This window comes from Pungitius pungitius, chromosome 9 (genome assembly GCF_949316345.1).
Source record: "Pungitius pungitius chromosome 9, fPunPun2.1, whole genome shotgun sequence".
In the NCBI taxonomy this organism is placed as follows: domain Eukaryota; kingdom Metazoa; phylum Chordata; class Actinopteri; order Perciformes; family Gasterosteidae; genus Pungitius; species Pungitius pungitius.
In genome coordinates this window covers 4,461,948-4,482,887 of record NC_084908.1, presented here as the reverse complement: position 1 = coordinate 4,482,887, position 20,940 = coordinate 4,461,948, and the positions used below count along the sequence as shown (strand labels likewise).

The 20,940-nt window shown below is 49.1% G+C and overlaps 1 protein-coding gene across 1 annotated transcript in view; it reads right to left on the bottom strand.

The window, feature by feature from the left end:
• The window catches only part of adgrl3.1 (adhesion G protein-coupled receptor L3.1), a 99,523-nt gene that overhangs the window by 34,693 nt on the left and 43,890 nt on the right, over positions 1-20,940 (bottom strand). Inside the window, 5 exon segments of the mRNA XM_037473041.2 lie at positions 630-1,088; positions 11,238-12,013; positions 12,015-12,021; positions 13,118-13,132; positions 20,369-20,478. Of these exon segments, the coding sequence (XP_037328938.2) occupies positions 630-1,088; positions 11,238-12,013; positions 12,015-12,021; positions 13,118-13,132; positions 20,369-20,478 (1,367 nt within the window).

Here is a 20,940-nt window from a genome sequence, read left to right as displayed (position 1 = left end):
ATTCCTTTTTAAAGGGACCCTTTCAACCCTGTGAGCGTGAGTGAGTGTGTGTGTGTGTGTAGCGCGTTAATCTTGTCTTTCACTTTGAGAATTGACAAATGGACTCATTGTGAAACACAAAACAGCGTTTTAGGCTTTTGTGTCCACTAAGGGCGTGACGGAGGTGTATAAAAATTAAACAGCAATTAAGATGAATTGAAAATGACCCCTGACTTTGTGTTGTGTAATTGTGTTTAATTGTCTACAATAAATAACTTGAGGTGACCAGGTGCTGTACATGGTAAGGCTGCACGTGCAGCACGAGGCACAGACCAGCTACGTCTCTGACACCCTTTTGTGATGATAATCAATGTTGTGTTCTGCTGCTTTTGATTCTGTGTTTGATGGCAGTTTCACTTAATAAAAGGATCTGAAAGTTTTTCCATCTTGGCCCGTGAAACACCTCCAGCATGGTTGGTTACAGTTGAATTTCTACAAGATTGTGCCCAGGCTTTTGCAAAGGGGAACAAGTAGACTATTTCACGGGATAAAGCTTTCTCACACACACACACACACACACACACACACACTCTAACCAACCATTGTCCACCTTCTCGGTACGTTCCACCCAAGCATGCGGCGTTCCTTACCCAGCGTCCCTACGGGGCACGGCTGCTTGGCCGTCTGGCCCTGCTGCGTCCTGGGCCACGATATGTCGGCCGTCAGCCTCGGGTTGCAGAAGTCCTGGGGGGGCAGGGCGGGGGGCTGCGGGGCCGCCGGAGGCAGCTGCACGGGAGGCGGGCGCCCGCCGGCCTTCTGGTCGGTGTCGGGGATCTGGTTGGTGTCCGACGACGAGCCGCCGCCGCCGCCGGGACCCAGGACGGGCTGGCGGACGGTGGTGGTGGTTCGAAAGCGCTGGCCGGGCGAGGTGGTGAGGAGGCCCCGCGGGGTGGTGTAGTACGGAGGGGAGCGAGTGGTGGTGGTGCGGCCGGTAGATGAAGAGGAGGAACCCCCGGCGGAGGCTGGACCCCCTCCTCCTCCTCCTCCTCCTCCTCCCCCCCCTCCTCCGCTCCCTCGGTTGGGAGGCATCATGGGAGGTGGGCGATAGTCTGAGGAGAAAGAGGAGAGAGGCTGTATGTTTAAAAAAAAAACAAAAAAAACATGCGTGTTGGTCCCTCCATGACTGGTGCCCGGATGTTTTTTTCTGAGCTCCACATGCCAGAAATTGAGTTCAAAATGTGTTACCAGGACGACAACAAGTAAGAACAACAGAGTTAAAAGAACTGTGATCAAAGGGACCATCTGTGTCGGCGCCAGGGGACGGGAGCGACGGCCTCCAGCGTAAGTGATATTGCCGCGGCGGACTCATTTACACAGCGCCGAGTCGCTGAGTCGCTGCGACGGAAAGTAGCTCGTGTTTCTGATGACTTCCCAATGTTACCGTTTCATCCCACGTCGACGCAGTCCGCTGCCAGATCCGATCTCTTTCATTATCACTTCCAAACAACCGCGGCGTGTGCTGAAGTGCTACCAATTAAAATATATGAATGGGTCTGGGTGAGATTATTGTTCAATAAATATCTATTCTCCGCTGTATTCAAGGTTTCTTTTCCCCTGGCTTTGTCCGTCCTTCACTGCTCTGTTTGAGCCTTGCGCATGTGTCTGATGGTGGTTTGCATGGGTGTCATTCGTGGTGCTACTGTTGATACAGCTTGCTTGTGTGGGAGAGACGAGTGAAACGTTCAGTTTGCTTTTCTGAACCATCACAGTCCAAAAAAGCAACGCACCAGTCTGCCATTGGCTCCATGCACGCAGGGCTGCCCGACCAAAACTCCCACCCACCCCCCCCCCCCCCGAATCAGGAGCCACAAAATATGAGCATGACAGCGGACATTGGCAGCACTGCACGAGGGCAATTACTGCCGGTTTATTTATCTCTTTTATCTATTGATCTCCTCGTGCCCTTGTGTAAAATAGTGCTTACTGCCTCGCCATCGTGACCTATGTGTTTTGGCAAGATACGCGTCTCCAGTCCAAAGATATTTATAGGTCCATCGTCAGCTTTTTTTTTTTTTTTTCTTCCCAGACAATAAGTCCGCAGGCCGTTGTCTTCCTTAAATCAATATCATCAGCGAAGAGAATTTCAGCATCGCCCGACCCCCCCCCCCCGCCCCCCCCCCCGGTACACTGCGAGCAAAGCAATTGGTTTGACCTGCGAACGTGCCCAAGGTTAGCGATCCCTCCTGCGGGACACAGCTCGGGGGCAGAGAGGAAGAAAAAAGAGAGGGGCCATGATTCATAACACTTTGACATCACGCGAGGGCTGGCATGTCACTTACATGCATTCGAAACGCTCTTTACTGTCAATATTTCATTGTCGAAAAGCTTCAATTATTCACGTTGACTCCGTTCCGGGGACAGAAATAAAGAGCGGCGATGTGGGAGAGAGGAGAGCGTGTCTTTGTGTTGGCGTCCTCTCACGAACACACACAACAGCAGCGCGACTCCCCCTCTTTACGAACGCCACAATCAATGGCGCGAGATCGAAAAGTCGGATGGGGGGGGGGGGGATGTAATTATTTCTCTTTGAATGGAGTCGTCCTTGAGACGTTTGGGTGACATTACGTGTAATAATGCAAACAGGTTGGGCCCATTTTGAAAAGCCGCATTTCTACAAAGCTCTTTGCAACACCGTCTATTATACCTCCAAGATTACCGAAATCTTTTGGTATTGTATTTTGAATAAACATGTCAATTATATCAGTGAGCATAAATATCATTAGAAATTGTAATAACAGGAAACCCCAGTAATGTTTGTACCTGCAGAGTCTCTTTACACATTTATACAACTGTGTGATGAAGCCCGAATGCACAGAGCACAGCTGAGACTTAATTTCCCTAATAAATACCCCAAATATGAAAGCCAGGAAACACAAACAAACCTACTGAAGGCAGCCAACCATGCGCGGGAATATGGATTTCAAAGTGTGTGTTTGGTCCTTGGCTGAGAGGTCGCTTCGAGAGGTCATGTCTGATCTTCAGCGACCACGTGCTCCTCCGAGCGTCCCTGACGCTGAGCAGCTGTCGTAAGCAGTGTGGAGACGTGCAGTGGGTTTGTACCGGGGTATTGTGTATATTGCTTAATTTGGGGTTCAATGAGCAGAAAATAGATTTCCCGCTGTGTTTTGGGGTTTTTTCTTTTGGTACAATGTTGTGATTTGTTTTTGATGCTTAATTTCCGCGTGGGGGGCCGCGTGGGAGTTATTTAGCAGAGAGTGGGTGTTTTGTATTGTTTACTGTGAACTCGAGTCATCCCTCACTCTGGATATTAAGTTTACTCAAACACACACTCTCTCCCTCTCTCTCTCTCTTTCTGTCTGTCTGTCTGGTTGACTGACAGCCATGAAACACCTCCTACGCTCTTGTTCTCTCCCCCCCCGCAACCCAATGGAGTGTTTCCGTACCTAAACGGCGCCGCTCCCCATTCCCGAATCACCGCCGCCCCCCCGGTTTTCTGCATTATTCTCCACAGAATGTTCCCATCAATCACGCGCAGCAGAAGTGGCCTAAGGACTGGCTGTCAATCTGAATGTGATGTGTGTGTTGTGTGTGTGTGTGTGTGTGTGCGTGCACCTGCAGCCAAACTGGAAGCTCAAGTAGCAGCTCTGCCACAAACACAGAAGAGTGTGTGTGTGTGTGTGTGTGTGTGTGCTGTCCACAGCAGAAAACACACGCAGCTTTCCCTTTTCCATCCGACTCAATCAAGCTGCTGGTGACTTTGTTTCCTCTCATTTCTGTATATTTCCCAGAACTCTTTTTTTCCAAGTGTGCTTGCGTGTTCACGTTATCCCGGCCCCCACTTTTGCACTCTCTTAACGCAACAAACTTATTTTTAAATCCAGGGATCTTGTTGTGAGTTGTGATGAATTGACCGGCGGCGTCAGTGCGAGAAGCGCAGCACGCGTGGCGTAACGGCTTCATGAAACATGCATAAAGGGAAGTACAGGCTGCGGGGCCGTACTCTCGGGGGGGGGCTGGGGGGGGGGGGGGGCCTTGAGTAAATGCACCACGACAACTCCGCGGCGTCGGCTCAACCCGCCCGCGACGGACGCCCGCGGGAGCCGGCGTGCGACCCCGAAGAGTGCAAACCAAATTCACTTTGCATCGCTGCCCGCCGTGTGAGGCGCTCACGCGTGCCAGTGACACATTGTGACAGATGTGTTGTCGCGGCGCTTGTGTGATAACGGCTCTCTAGGAGGAACATGGAGGTCTGGGGAATAACTCCATACAATTTACTGTCTTTCAATTGAATGGAGATATGGCAGTGAATAACGAGCCCGTCAGACTAATTCAGCCGTCTTCAAAGTTTGTATCATTTTGTACTAAAGTTCCGATCTAACGGAGGAAATGCCGTGTGATTTGTCATTTGTCGAGCATTGAACACTGGGAAATATGTTTTCAGATGACTCCTAAGTGAATATGTCACAACAGGGCTAAATAAAAAGGGAGGAGAGTTTCATCTGACTGCTGGTCTTGATTCTTCAAAGTGGAACAGAGGCGACGTGATGCCTCAGTGAAGATTCACAGGTCTAATGTGGTATTATTAATTGAATAGAATAACATATTATCACCGTGGCAAACTGTTGCCGCCGGCACTAATCAAATAACAGAACCCTCTGTTATAAAGTAAGGTTTTTTTCAAATACAAATTGCTTGAAATAATGCATTTTGACAATATTGTGTTAAGCAATAACAGAATAATAATAATCTACGGGTCAAATTCCCTGAACAGGAAGTAAATACTATAACTATAACAATAGATAACTACTTTAATTGTTTTGTCCTCTCCTGTTTACGAGGTCAAGACTAAACGGCCCACTTCCTTGTTAAAATATACGACCAGTCCTTTCCATTCTGCCACTCCGTGACAACTGTTGTGTGTGTGTGTGTGTTCCGTTTGGAATGATGCAGAGCTCCGGATCAGCTGGAATGTTCGGAGCATTCTATTCTCCACGCGGTTTGTTTTTTTCCGACCCGGGGGAAGGTGAGACAATGGCAGGCTGGCAGTAAACTTGTTCCCGGAGTTGTTCTCTGCCTGTCACCACACCGACGGGGCCGCAGAGATGCTGTCAGTCAGCCTGGGGACGCTGGCGCTGCATCATCTGACAAATGAGAGCGTGTGTGTGTGTGTGTGTGTGTGTGTGTGTGTGTGTCGGACTGTGTGCGGCGGTGTGTTTTTCCCGCGTGGGTACGACTGCCTGTCTCCGCCTCCGTTTGCTGAGAATGCCCTTGTTGACTCCTCACTCGGCAAACAGAGTGGATCGTAAATCTACAAGCCCCCCAAAAAAAAGGTAGGAGGCAGGGAGGGGGAGCGGGAGGATGAACATCCTGTGCTGGAGAGTGTCCCCCCCCCGCTGGCGTCGTGACATGGCAGCAAAGGGTAGAGGGACTGGAATCGAGACAGAAGCTCCCTGCACTGAGACCAAGTGTCTCTTCTACCGCTATGGTCTGCTCCTTAATATGCTAAGACGATTACTGCAGTTTTCCTCTAAAAGTTGCTGCCTCCTTGCCTCCACGCACGCACACACACACACACACACACACACACACACACACACATGGAAGGACACACCCTGGATCCAGACGGGCAACAGCAAAACGATAATCTGACTGGAGGGCACAAAGCTTTCTAGGGTGGATGGTGGTGCAGGCATTGAATAGGGCTGCATACTGCGATAACACGCTGCCCCCGTGGCTGGAGCGCACACATTCTCACACACACACACACACTTTTACATTTCATTGGCTCGGGCTCGCTGATAAGACCGAACGCAGCACTTCAGAGCAGTGATTGTTGGGAGATAGGACGCCAGCGAGCGCCGCCGCCCGCCACCAGGTCGCGTGAGGGCGCCGCTCCCGTCACAACGGCAGCAAGTTTCCTTTAGTGCGTGGGAAGACCTCTTCCAATCTCCAGACATGCGTTAATGTCCATTCTAAGAGGACAACAGGTATAAACATAGAAGGCCCTGAGTGTTTGGAGTGACCCATAAACCATCACCACGGGCCGTCATTCAAAGGGAAGATTTTACCTATTTCGCTAGTCCTCCATTAGACAAAATAAAGAAAGTAGAGCCCAACAACGGCGATGTCCTCTGCCCCTGCTTCTCTCTTCGGTGTCTTCCCCCCCCGCCCCCCGCCCCGGTCGAGCTGGCGAGGCGCATTGAAGTTTGGCTCCTGAGTTAAATGGGTTTGGCAGAGTGGAAGAGGCGCCGAGGCTAAAGGTGCGCAGAGGGGCCCCGACTGGGACTACCCGATCGATAAGGACTCACTGCAGGCAGGGAAACAGGTGCAGCGGGCTCTCTGAAGCCCCCCCCCAACACCCCTCCGTGTGTCGAGAACTGTTTGGGAGAGGAGGGAGACGGGGGGGAGGACAGCAGGCGAGAGACGAAGGCGGGCGAGGGGAGAGCGGACGAAGGCACAGTCACACAGCAGTGTGGATTCCTGTCACATGGCAGAATTGGACCGTTTCATTTTGGAAATCACATTACCACCATGTGATTGTGGGATTAGCAAGCACACAATTGTTTATTTTGTCTTTATATATTTATTTCCGGGTTTTTTTTATCAGGCCGCTTGCTGGTGTCGAGTGGAGGCAGAATCGTGCTGAGGGTTGGCCGAATTAATGATCTGGGGAGACAAGGTCTCCACTTCAGCCATTAACTCTTGTTATTCCCTCCTTCAGCTTGCTTACAACATTTCCTGCACTGCTTAGCCTTGTCACTTGATTGCAATCTGGTGCCGAGGAAGGCAAGAAGTAGGGGGGGGGGGGGGGTGCGGGTGGGTGGGTGGTGTAAAGGAGTGGAGAGGGGCTAAAGACAATAGGAACGCCACGCTTGGCTTCCTTAGGAAATGGAACTCTGTAATTCGGGCCATTAAGAGTTCAAAGGTGAACCTCTAAATATCCGTAAACTGACAGAGTGGGAAGAGTGGCAAATAGAGGTCATCTCTATATAACTGTGTAGAGACTTGAAAGAATACCAGCATTTGATCACTCGTCCAATTCAGTAATTCACTAAGACGCTGTGGGTGGCTCTAGTTGATAAAAGGTGAACACTTTTTAGCTACTGTAGGTTTGTATAAAAAAAACCCCACTTTGACCCCAGTGAGAGGGTTTGGGAATGTTCAATTTGACTACTTGCTAAGTCCCGCCCCTCCAGCTCTGGACTGGCCAACCATAGCGTAGCATTGGCCAGCTCCACACAGTGTTCTGTGAAACGAGGATATTAATTCAGAGAGTGCAGTCCGTGGGAAAGGAGCTCCGACAGCTTGATTAAGTAGCAGCTGGGGGTGGGGCTTAGCCAAGGGCCCAATGAAGATAAGCCCTCAGGCACTTTAAATCTTTCACTCAAGTGAGAAGGGACTTTGTATTTGTGGTTAGATGGATGTTACACTAAATCTCCAAACTAGATTAATTGCAGTCAACCTTGACAAACAAATGCGTAAAAAAGAGACAAAAGGCAGCACGGTTGGGCTTCTGAATATCTTTTGTTGCTCATTTTCATTTCATTGTTAAGAGGCAAGCAGTCAGGTTTAGTTATTTTTCACAGCATGATTTAGAGTTTGGAAATAGATTTGGAGGTTGCCTTTGAGAGATAGAACTGTTGCAACAGGTTATTTTTTTTTGGTTTGACGTGTGTGAAAGCATTGAAATGATCGTGTAAAGAATGTTACACGTGTTATTTTGTTAAAGTTGTCGTCATTATTATAAAATGCTACTACAGAACAGCAGATTTCCTTCTCCTTCTGACTCCAAACGGTGTCTCAATGTGACAGAACTAAAAGGCCTGCTTTTGGAAAAGCTGCATTAATGTCGTGCCTTTTCCTCTCGCACCAAGGTGTTCGGGTGCTCCGGGGGAATCTACGATCAGAACTTAATCAGATCATCAACCTTGAAGTTCATAAGCAGAGGGGCAGCAGCGGAAAACGACAGTGAGTAAGCCGAGTGGGGCGTACACCAGGAGAAATCTATTTAGCCTCGTCCCTGTTTGCCACTCCCATCCCGAGGATGCAGATAACATGAATAATTTTGCGACTTTGCTGGGAAAAACTTTCTAAAGTGTGGCAAGGCAGACTGGAGATGATAAATTATTCAAATGCTTCATCGGAGCCATGCCACTTGCGAAGGGAAGGCCTCTATAATATGCATGTAAGAAGACATGATGAAACAACTCCATAAACAGTAGAGAGCAAGAGAAAGTGTCTGGGGAGCGCGGGCTGGAAGGAGGGGGGGGGGGGGGGGGAGAGATGGGGAGACAAGTGACTTTGACTCCGACTCTGTGCAGGCCCTCTATAATATATACATCTGAGGACACTCGGTGAATTAACTTTGTGTGATGTGGGAGAGGGTCGGAGGCAGAGAAAAAGGGTCGGCGCATTGAGAGAGAAGAGAAGGAAAGAGAAACAGTTGAAGAATGATGTCTTGTGTTAGTGTGAGAGATGGGGGGGGAGGGTGGGGGGGGGGGCATTTAACAGGCGAAGAAGAAGCAACACTACTCTGATGTACCAAGGGAGGAGAATATGCAACACAAAAAGATCACTTTCTGCTGCGTGGTGTGAAGTAACGGAGAAGACCTTCATATTATCTGTTGGCCTAAGGTGAAGTCGGGGCAAACGGATCGGCCCACCGGTGGTGGGGGGGGGGGGGGGGGGGGAATAGGGAGGGAGGGGGGGGTTTGGTGCAGTCTTTGCACGGTGACGGTGTCTGTCTGCAAACACTAGTTGGGGTGGAACCCGCCGCGCACTGCGGGAAGTGAAGCATTGTAGAAAAAAAAAAATGCATATGCATATTTTAATTCAAGACTTTGTGGGCGGGCGGCTGGAGCATTTGGTAGTAGTTTGCTCTGTGCTCTCTGCACTGTTAGCACCGTTAGCTGTGCAAAAGCCATTGAGAGCCAGTGGAAGTGCTTCAGATCATGTAGAAAGTCATTTTTCTAAGGACTGAATTCAGGGTTTTTAATTACAAGCACCAACACCAGAACTAGAAGTACAGAATATGTAAGTATACGTTCTGACTTAATAATAATATAAACTATATAGACTTCAGAGTCCAAACAGTGCAAATGGATCAGAATGACCTCTTTTTGGTGGCCAGTGAGCTCCCATTGTTCGCCAGTCGGACGGACAAAACACAGTAATTGGTGCTCTTTGTGTTGCACGCTAGCTGTACTCGGCCCTCTGTGGCCCGCTCATAGCCCCCCGGCCCATTTCCTGTCTCATTTTCTATCTTTTAAGAAGTCCATATTAGCCAAAACAAAAACATGGCAAGCTCTATAGAGAAAACAATGAAAAAAAACACCGAACATGGAAAGTTCAGCTTGGCATATTTATACTGACCCTAAACCACAAAGCAGAGACACATCAGCGTGAACTGTCAGGGGGGGCCGTATTCCACAATAGAATCAGACTCGAACGAATCGACTTGTTGCTGCGTCTTCTGAAGAATGGGAAAATCATGCAGTTAAGGTGGTTCATTTGTTCCTTGTCTTCATTGAGTTGGGGAGCGGACGGCGGAGAGCTGAGCGGAGGAGCGGGTTGCCATTGATTGTGTGTATTTATCTCCCACTGGTCAGCAGCCGGGCTCGTTGCTGTGCACTGGAGGTCATTCTCCACATTGAATTCCCATTGATCCCCTCTTCAGAGCCTCCCGAGACGCCACCAAATGCTCCATTATGAGAGCGATCACACTCTCAGAGCGCGCACCGATGAACACGTATGCGCGCTCATGAATAGAGCAACACAAAACCCATGCCGCAAGTACATTAGCAAGTTTTTGGCACAGGGGCATACAGGTCATTATGCGTAAACAGCCTCACACTCGCACACATTTTCGCAGTCAGACACCCCGGCACGCGATTCACACTCGCACACGGATCGGTGGAAACCAAGTTTTAACGCTGTCTCTCTCCATAATTCCTTGTACTGCGCTTCCTAACTGCGTGTAAGAGCATGCATTAATTCAGACATCATTTAATAAGACATGCAGCCAGACTGCCTTGACCACTCCATAGAAAGGTGCTGAAAGGCAATTACGCTGCGCAAATAGCCCTTCAGGCTCCAGAGACCTAAGCCCTTCCATCGATGAAGAGGAGGTGAGGGGATGGCGGGGGGGGGGGGGGGGGGGGGGTCTTAACACCAGAGTTGAAAGAGTTACTCTGGGTTACATAGCCTTCTTCGGCCTTTCACTCGGATGGTTCGTCCAAATGACTCGACCTGCAAACTGAAGTCACGAACTACTCAACCCGTGCTGAAAATGGGTGAGAACGAGCCCTCATCACAGAAAACACTTATTTATGCATCAAGCAGAATTTCATCATGTTCCTTCTCCTTTTTTTGATCTGTTTTGGTCTCCACCACCCCTTTCTGGAAATACTCACCCTTCTCTGTATGCTACCCGCACAGCACGACCACCAGTTTGTAAAAGCTTTTTGTTTAACACCAACTGAGTTCAAATCAGGTTTTAGGGGTGAAATGTATGGAACTAGATTGGCACTTGATTCGGGCCTCGCTGTGACGAGACGAGCCGTTCAACAGAAGCGCCGTATAAATGAGTCAATAATAAAGCAAGAACTCAATAACTTCAAACGCAAGTTGAAGTGTCCTCAGCCCGTCTTCGTAAGTGGATGTCCTGTGTCAACGCGCTATTGGTTCCTGTTCCCTCCAGACACTCCTGGCTCCCTTCTCAAAGTGCATTACGGTTAAAGAGGTGGTGGGGGAGGGGGGGAAGACTAAAGAGAAGGCTGGCAAGTGGTACAGTAAAAGGCAAGAGGCATTTACAGTATGTAAGGCTCGGCATAATGTCATTATATATTCCTCTAAAGGTGCAGATGAAGGTAGTCTTTACAAGTTATTCCTTTGGTTGACTAAAGCAGAACTGTTACGGGAGCAGCCGTGATTGAGAATTGCGACGGCACAGATGGTGCTTTTCCTTTTTCTTCCATCCTTTAAGTCATTTTGCTGAATTAATTATTAGAGGAAGATTAGTGTTTGGAAGTATTCCTTATGTCACAACAACAGAAAAAGCATCCATCATTATGAATATTAAAACAAATGGATATTAAAAGCACTATGAATATGCCAAGTACTCAAATCTGCATCTTTTTCTTTCTTATTACACCCGGCTGCAGGTAGAAAACCAATCTCATTACAAAGGCAGGAGGAGGAGGAGGCGGGTGGGAACGGGAAGAGGGGTGAGGACCTACCGTTGTTGCCGAAGTCCAGCGAGTACTTGACCACGTGGTAGTTATTCCACACGTACAGCAGGTTGTCCCTTGGGTTGTAATCCACGGCGGCGATGTACTGGTAGGAGTTCGGGAACGGTATGCTGACCACCACCTCCTTGCTCTTATCCGTGTTGTACATGTAGTCGATCTTGTTGCCCGTCCCCTCGTTGTCGTCGTCCTCGTACACCGTCTTCACCACGTACAGCACGCCGCAGATCATGAAGGCGTTGGACGCCGAGCGCTTGTCGTAGCTGGTGTCCCACGAGCCCTCGATGCGCAGCGTGTACGGGTTGAGCTGGCTCACCACCATGCGCCCGTTGTTCTGCTCCGTGGCGTAGATCACCCACAGCCCGTTCTCGTCCACCGCCAGGTCGATGTCCGACTTCCCCCCCCAGCGGTACGGCGACGTGTCGTGGTAGTTGGCGCTGGCGATGATGGCCTCGCCGCTCTTGATGCGCGTGCGCAGGTCGAACTTGACGATGTTGCGCGTGCGCTCCTTGTTGAAGAACAGCGCGCCGTCGTAGACCACGAAGCCCGTGCCGTCCACGCGGTGCGGCAGTTTGTAGGTGGTGGTGGGGCGCCCCGCGATGAAGTCCTCCTTCGACGAGTACTCTGTCAGCGTGTCGGTGCGGTACGGCGTCCAGGGCATGTAGTAGATCTTGTCGGAGGCCTGCAGCGGGTCCTTGCACCACGCGCCCGACTGGTGGTCCGACTCGAAGAGGTGCTCACTTTGGTACACTCCTCGCAGAATGCCAGAGAAATACTGATGGAGCAAAATTAAGAAGGCATTAGACCCGTTCAAACGGCAACCCTTCCCTCCCCGGCTTCCTTCCTTTTGACGGGGCCTTTGCGAGCGTTCGTGAGCATGGAGTTGTGCCTCGACTCAAGCTTAACCGCCAGTGAGTGACGATGACACGATCGGCTTACTGTGTTGTGATTTGGATGTTGTATAGCCGCTGTCATTCTTGAGAACGGCAACAGCATGCCTCCCATTCAACAGATAATGCCCCGCGCTAACAGCTAAGAGAAAAAGAGAAAATGGCCTTTTTTTTTTTTCTCCTGTCCTCCACACCCGTTTCCTTCGATTCCCTGCTCCTGCCTCCCTCCCCAGCTCCTCATTAGTCTCATAGCTGTTCCTTCCTTTAGCCTTCCCTCTCTATCTCTGTCAGGAGCAGCCAACTGTAGAGCCGAACACGCCTTTTACTGCCTGCTGTTTCTGCAATTGTTATAATAATTCATTTCCCACCCGGTTCGGGCGGGTATTCCCATCTTTGAATACCGAGGTCATGTTTTACGAGTGATGTGGGAGACGTAGTAAATCGTTGGACACCGGTGCGACCGAGTCAAAGGGACCTTTTTTTGGTAATTTAACTGGAATGTTGGCCAAGACGGGCCAGATGTGCATTGTGGTTTTCCCAATCCGTCCCCAATAACACTTTGTGACCCCGCCGACGAGAGGGGAGAGGGGAATGTTAAATGAGTTTTCATTGGCTGTTTCAAAACACACTCGCCCAATTTCCATATCATGGGAACGCATTTGGAAATATCAAATGTCAATGCAGTTCTCTGTTCATTGGCCCCTCATAAAAACGGGCCTCGACCCGCGGAGAGTTTGTTAAGTGACATTCTGAGCGATACCATGAAATAATATGGGCCCTGGGTGTGTTTAATGAGAAGCAGTGTTTCTAAATTGCCTCCATACGCCGAGATCAAGCCGGCTTAAAATAGCAGCGGTGACTTTGAGGGATGTCATTCCGCCACGAGGTAAAAAAGGCTTCAGGCGCTCCCATCAAAGTGACACCTCAACCCCGCGGAAGCTTTTTTATTTTTTATTTCTGGGGCTTGCTTCACAGACTTACCTTTTTGTTCCACCTCTGCACGAGCCGTAGCCAAAGACATTTGAAGAGGGGTGGAGAAAAAAAAGAGAGAAAGAGACAAGAGACAAAAATAGATTAATGATGCAATAATAAGGAAATCATGATAATACAATCTCAGATCTTCATAATCATTCTCATATTTCATTCTAATCTTGTGAGAGCGCCAGGATGCTCTCCGTGTGTGATCCGTAATGGCATTACGTAAGCGTCTGAGGAGCGGCCCAGCTATCTGACAGTAATGCAGCCTGCATATGTCCCACACACACACACACACACAGGGGGGACAGACACGTGCCATGCAGACTCCCCAGACAGGGAGAGGAATACTGATGGTAAAACACGAATCACAGTAACTGTGGCGACCCTGTAGTGCAGGGCGAATTGGACAATAAGCTCTCCAATGTATGCTAATAGCTACAGAGCAGCAAAAAACGTAAAATGGATGTGATCGGCCCACACGTTAAAACTCTTCCTGTGTCACCTACATTGCGCGACTAGGCAGGAGCCCCCCCCCCCCCCCCCCCCCCCGACCACCAATTGCCCCTCTGTTACATCCAAACTGCTATCCCCCAGAGCTTCGGCAGAGTGGACCCGCATCCCAACGTGCACACTCGCCTGGAGCCTCTTAAACGTATGAGTTCCATTCCACTTTGCTCCCAGAGGGGGCCGAGTGGAATGTGAACATGGCAGAAACCTAATCCTGCAGGCAGTGCCCTTGTGTCTTTCTAGGCCGTTAGAGACCTGCTGAACGGAACTGGTCCCCTGAGAGGGGAGGGGGGGGGGGGGGGGGGGAGGGAAGGAAGGGAGGGGAAAGATGACGGTCCTCAAAGGAAAAAACATTTGGAAGGATGTTACGTATGGTACGTGTTTATTCCTTTATACAGTATCTATACATATATATATATATAGCATGCATATATTCTGTAAATCAGAAAGTCATCATCAGCGTAGACTTGTATACAAAAACACATCTGACGCGCAGAAGCCTGCACACACACACACACACACACATTAAATCCTAGTCTCATGAAATATGCATGGTAACTGGTGCGGCTTAGCACAACTCCCAGATAAATAAGCAATCTCTGGGACAATCGTGTTCAACCAAAAAAAAAAAAGTGGGTGTCGTGGAGCAAGGGTGTGTGTGTGTGTTTGTGTGTGCCTTTACTTTAGATATAAAACGGCTCACCACAAGGAAACAGTTCCCATGTGAGAGAAAGCAGACAGTGGCCCTTTCTCAATATGCGTTCTTGTGTGGACTTTTGTTCTCGTTGACTCGTGAAACGTCATCAGTCGCAGCCCGAGTACTGTTCCAATTCTAAATTCCGCATCAGGCCGAGAACGGTCATAATACCCGGATGTGACTCGCCCCGCCCATTTTACCGGGCATGCATCGGAGCAGGCTCGTCTGTTCTTGTGAGAGCCAAATATCCCAGAATGCATTTCACCTCAGCAACAGGCAACAACGACGGAGGAAAATAAACACAACTTTATGTCGAAGTTTATAAATCCTACTTTTTTAAAGTAACGTAATGTAATTTTCTGACTGAATAGTAAAATATTTAAGTCAAAAACTAAAATAAAAACGTATTAGCAAGACCAGCTGACGTGGTGACGTCATCAAGTCAGCTGCTGTTCCAACTGCGGAAATGACCGTTCTCCGTTCTCCCGAACCTGCGAGTCAGGACTCCCGAGTCTGTCTCCCGAGTCTATTCTCGCGGAACGCGAGTCCGTTCTCGCCGTCTTAGGTATTGAGAAACGGCCAGTGTGTCCATGCCCAGCAAGGGACGACGGATACGGAAGTGACACACACACACATTTAAACAATACCACACTGTGGTTGAGAGGACGAGGATTAATGACCCGGAACAACAAGGACTTTGGGCAGATTCTTGTACAACCTTCCCAACACAAAGGAGAGAAGCGCGCAGTTCAAGGTTTACAGTGGCTAATAGATTTCAAAATGAAAGTGTGGCGACAAGTAGGCGACACTAAATGGCAAACAAAATGTCACACAAATGTCATTCAATTTGGGTCGCCCGCTTGTTGTTTTTCTCCGGATTGCGGGGGACGGACGTTTTTGATCTCCGCGACGGGGTGAGAGACCACGGACACGTATCGCTGGGACCAAGCTGTGGAAGAAGGGAGAATATTCTAAAACACGGGCGCGGCGCTCTGTGGCAGCGCGTCGCCTGTCTCGTCTCACATCCGTCGACAAATCCTCTAGATATTCATTAGCATCCGCGTTAATTGATTTTTTTTTTCCCCCCTGAACTTTAATGGCACGAGCTGCTCGGATACCTTCTCCTCTCTCTGTTTCCGATTCGCGCCCAAACAGAAGCGGCGTTAACCCCGACTGCGCCGCGCTGTAAAGATAATTAGCATTTTTATTGGAAGCATATGGTTTATTAAGTAGCTTTCCGTCGAAGATGTGTGTGTGTGTGTGTGTGTGTGTTTGCTTTGGTGGCGGTGCCGACAGTGGCCCCCATCACCGCCGTCTCTGATCTGCAGCCCAAGGTCATTTGAGGGGACACGGAGCGTTTAGCCGCTCCCCCTTCTTTCCATTGTTCCACAGTATTCCTCTGGGTCCCTCCTCGCCGTCCTCTCTCGCCCCCTGCCGTCCTCTCACGCCGTCGCCCCCGCTGTGCCCCCTTTCTCCCCGCTCTCTGTCACGTACACCCCCCCCCCCCCCCCCCCCCCCCCCTCCCCCTCCAACACCCAAAGCCCATCCACCTCTTAAGCGTGTCCCTTTCTTTATCAGTTAATTCATTTGTTCTGCACCTCGTCTAACCTCTTTGCTATCTACGTCCCCCCCCTATTCTGTTTCTTTTTGCTTCCTGTACCTCCTACACACACATGTGGCTCCTCTCGTGTTATCATGATGAAGTTACTGCAAGGGGTCCAATTTGACAGAAGCCTTTAATTGGACGGACAAGAAAGGTGATTTTTATCTTTTAATTAGCTCTCCTACTGAGCCAAGTCTATTGTTTAAAATAGACTGCCCGGGTATTGCATAACATATCACTGGCTTTTCTGATTAATACACTAAACGAGGTAGTAGGCTAATTGCTTCATGACGACAGTCAAAGAGACAGGGGTCCGCTGCACGGAGATGAGGAAACAGATAGACACACAATCCCAAAGCGCACCATACCGATCATCCTATGGCTTCTTTTTTTTTCTTGTTTTTCATGCATTGGCTTCGCTTCTGGAGGAGTGCTTTTGTACAGTAGCTGCTGATGTATTGGATATTTATAGTGCTCCTGCAGTGCCACAAACAAGTATACACAGGTGGCTAATTAGCGCCAGAGCTAGCCGGGCTAGTTCTGGCGCACGACCAGCGCACACGTGTACGCCGAGGACAGCCAGGGAGCGCAAAGCCAGACAGAGGAGCACTTGATTTTAACTCTGGAAAAGAGCCCAAAAAATCCTGCAGTGCAAAAAAAAAAAAGAAGGGACAAGAGATGAAGAGCAGTGAAGGTAGAGCGAGCCAAAAAAAAAAAACTTCAAGGAGACAAAAAAGGAAGGGCGGGGGGCGGGGGGGGGCAATAATTCTCTGCAAAACTGAGCAGCACATATTTGAATTTGCTGCTTAACCCACTTTGAGATTTGTTTACATTCTCCCTGTAGTAGGAAATGTGGGTGCTGAGGGGAGAAGAACCCGGCCTGATCGGTGATCGCCTGAGGGGGGGGGGGGGGTAATCAACCGCTACCGGTGCGCTTGAGTTATTGACGTGGCCCTTGATGAGTGCACTAAAGTCACAACGCCGCCCGGGCACGTGGAAATGCGGTGATTTGTTGTGGAGTGTTTTAGGAATGCGTCGCTCTGAACGAGCCTCCTCTCATTGATCCCCCATTGATTGATGGCAACACTTATAAGATGTATTGCTGCTTAATGTCTTTCGCAAAATGTATCTTTCAGCACAGCGCAGCTGACAGCGTCGATTGGCCTTGATGGCAGACGGGGCTGGACGTCCCGGTCTCAAGAGTGGCTTTGTTTCCACTGGGGACACTATCACGCTCCTTTCTTAAATATCTCACTGTGGGGGCTTTGAGAAGCTTGACGTATTCCCAACCAAAACAAGCTCGAGTACGCGCTAAATGCACCCTTCTGGTCTTTCTGCCACTCAAGTCGCTTGGGGTCATCGTGTCCACAATCAATTGGGCCGACGGCATGTGAGAGACAATGAAGGAAAGAGAAATGTTGTTTTGGAGACGGGGGGGGGGTGGGGGAGGGGGGGATATTTTGAGAAAAAACAAACTAAATTCAGGAGGAATGCACATTCTCTGATGTTGACGAGGCAAATCGACGGGAGATCACACTCATTAGTTCATGAGAAATTCAATATTCAAATGATTGCGATTAAAAAGGTTTTAAAATATTACACCTAGCCAGCTGTGCTTCTGCTTTATTTTTATACATTTCACGTGGCTGAACACACCCATGCAGCGCGCTAGTGCATCCTCTCAGTGCTACCTGATCCAGCCCGAACACTTAGTCAGTACACGAAAACTGCTAATGTACTGTCAAAGGCCCCCCCTCCCCCCTCCCTCCCTCCCTCCCTCCCTCCAATGCGCCATCTCTCTTCTTCTTTATCTTTTTTTCCTCCCTCGTCCCCGCCTCTCTTAGCCGAGCTCTCTAATGACTTTGGTTTCAAACGCTGTCTATTTCTTTCCTGGGGGGGGTGGGGGGGGGGGGCACATTGTTTATCAGATCAGCATGCAACTCATCTTGCTTTCGAGTTCTCCCTGAGCCACCGCTCCTCCCAGCGATTCATCCCCGAAACGAGCGGCGCTGTATTTTCGTTTCAAACGGAGCAAAATCCCACAACCACACACACACACACACACACACACACACACACACACACGGCCTCGATGCTGCCATCGTGTGTGTGTGTGTGTGATGGAGAGCGTGCGCCCGCGCGTGCACTCAGTGGGGCATTAAGCAGGTATCAGGTTGTGTTTCCATCTGCTCCAGGGAGGGCTCTGATAGTCCTATTATTTAATCTGCTGGTCATTCTAGACGCCAGGCAGGAGCCGTTTGGCCGGACCTAATTGAATGGTTCAGTGGGGGGGGGTGGGGGTTCACCATGGGCGTGCACGGCGCGCACGGCGTGCCAGGGCCAAGGCACGCTCGCACGAAAGCTGAAACACAAAAGTTTCAGGAATTTGTGCAGGCAGCAAACTAATGTTAAAACAAAAAACAAAAAAACTGTTCAATGCAGTCATTTGTTATTGTAGGAAGATGAAAGAAAAGCAAAAGTTTCTCCAGTGCGTATTAAACCAATTCCGCTTCAGGAGGAGCTAATTTACTTTGTTTTGTTTTATGAAAAAAGACACTAACTTGAAACAAGGCGGTTGAGTCATAACAAGATTTCACTTCGAATTTCTTCAAAACAGCGGAGGCTCAATCCACTTTGTGTTCTATCTTTGGCAGAAACGTATGATTTACAGACAGCACTAGATTGACTTGGGATGAATCCTAACTATTTTATCTCAACTCTGCATGTCCTCCTGTCTTTTATGACTTCCACTGCAGGGACGTTTGAAGCGAAAACAAAAGAAGAAAATGATGCCGACGATAAGACGTGCAGCGCTTGGCGCGTACAGAAATAGACCCTTTTTGTTTCTCGGCGCCCACTCGGGTTCTCTCGCTGCGTTTCCGCGGGCCTGTACGTTGTAATGTGGAGTGGTATCAAGTATTCCGCGTTATATATATATACGCTCAAGCTGATTATCATCTGAATGTACTGCTTGGAATCTGCCACCCAGGACTGTTTTTTGCACTACATTGACAGCCTTTACATTCTTTTATGAGAACTATGTCCCCCCCAATAACTGTTGCATCATGGCATTAAGCATTAGCATACGTTGCTTTTACTACGGTTTTCAATTTTTTCAAGTTGCTTTTTTTCCCCCCTTTGCCTTTGGAAAAATCCTCCGAGCAGAAGGGCTGCGTTAAATAAACATTAGGGACAAATAGACGTCTTTAATTCACTAACCCTGAATCCATTTATCATGCAATAAGCTGTAACCTAGATTTTGGGGTCAACTCCGCTGGTTGAAAACCCCCCCCTCGAAAAGTTTCACAGTTGTTGGTATATTTAGCAACTATTTCCCACGAAGGTTTCACTCCAGCGAATGCAACCTCCCGGTCTGTTATTGCGTGGTCAAAGGTCAAATCACCATCTGCCGTCATTGGAGCCCATTTGTCTCCCTCGTCCGTCCTCCCTCGGAGTTTCCCATGGAAAAGTGTAATCATAGTTTCTTTTGACTCTTGATGATTCGGTTTGAAAAAGGGCAGGCCTTTGAGAATTGAACTTTAGAAAGCCGCAAATATGTATTAACATCTCAAAATATTTGACAAAATAAAATCATTTTTGTTGTGTTAAAATGTTCAAATGAACTTTCATAAATTAAAAACAACGCTGTGGTCGAGGCCTGTCCATCCCAAGGTAGCCTCGACCTCAAGCATATTCTACTTTATGGTCTATTTGACTCTGTATGTAATATAATCATCTACTAAATGAACATCATACTGTATCAAAGAAGACTTGAAATTGTGGCCATAAATTCAGGTTGACAATGTTGAGAAGTGGAGTCAATACGTCTCATTGTAAGTCGCTTTGGATAAAAGCGTCATGTAATGTAATGTAATGTACCATCTTTGGCAACACAATCAGGAGTTGCCTCCGATGGCCATCAGAGGGGATGATGATTGAAGGCATCGGCTTCACTGACCACCGGCCCCTTTGCCAACCCCTTTCTTGAAAGTGCCTTGTGAAAATGGCGTGGAAAGTACATCTGCTAACCCTAACCCTGACCCTAACCACATCAGTATCCGTTCCTCAACCCGACGCCGTGGGTTAAAAAAAATAACACCATCAGATCTACACAAATGAACACATTCAGATCGCCACGGGGGTCATCGGTTAGTTATATAGCTCTGCATAGCTAGTAGCATAGTATAGTATCCAATCAAAAGACGCGCTTGCTAGCTGGCCCTGGCGTGGTCAACGCCAAAGTGTTGTTTCTGTTCCCTTTAAGCTACAGCCCCCCCCCCACTGTTGGTGCACTGTTGATTCTGAAGGCATAAGGGCAGAATTCTTGGACCCTGGCAACACATGATGGCTGAAATATGATTGGATAAAAGCTCTTGTCATAAAGGCCACCTGAGGCACCAGCCCGACTCAAGCATAGGACTAAAAAAAAAAGAAGAAGGGTACTTACTGTAGGGGACACACTCATATTGGACCTCCAGGTACTTGTATGTGCCGGGGCAAGGGTCGGGGAAGACGTCGGGCCCGGCCACCACCGCGCACTGCGTCCGGTTGTTGCATCTGTCGTTAGAAGAGAGGCACGCGTCAGCTGAACATCAGGAGAACACGATGACATAAAGGCTATCCTCAGAAACGGAGCGCTCGATAAAGACACAGAACACAGACGTGTCATATACACTGAGATGTGTTTTATCCCCCCCCTCGTTCAGGGCCCTCAGCCTGACGCTGGAGAGCCCTCCGCGTTAAAGGACCCTTTGGGTTGACAAAAGAGCAGACGATGTGTCCTTACTGGGACACCCGGAGTGCACATTACACTAATGGAATCCTTGAGCTGGTCCACAATGGCGAGGGAAGAGCGCCTGTGCGAGGACACTTCTGCTCTGTGTGTGCAGCAGTTAGAACAACGACCTATGGCTTTAACAGCATTCGGGCTCCAGACTCCAGATAATTCATTTGAATCATCAAGGGAGGGGGGAGGGGAAGGGGGGGGGGGGCCCTCTACTCTGACACACTAAAAGTAAG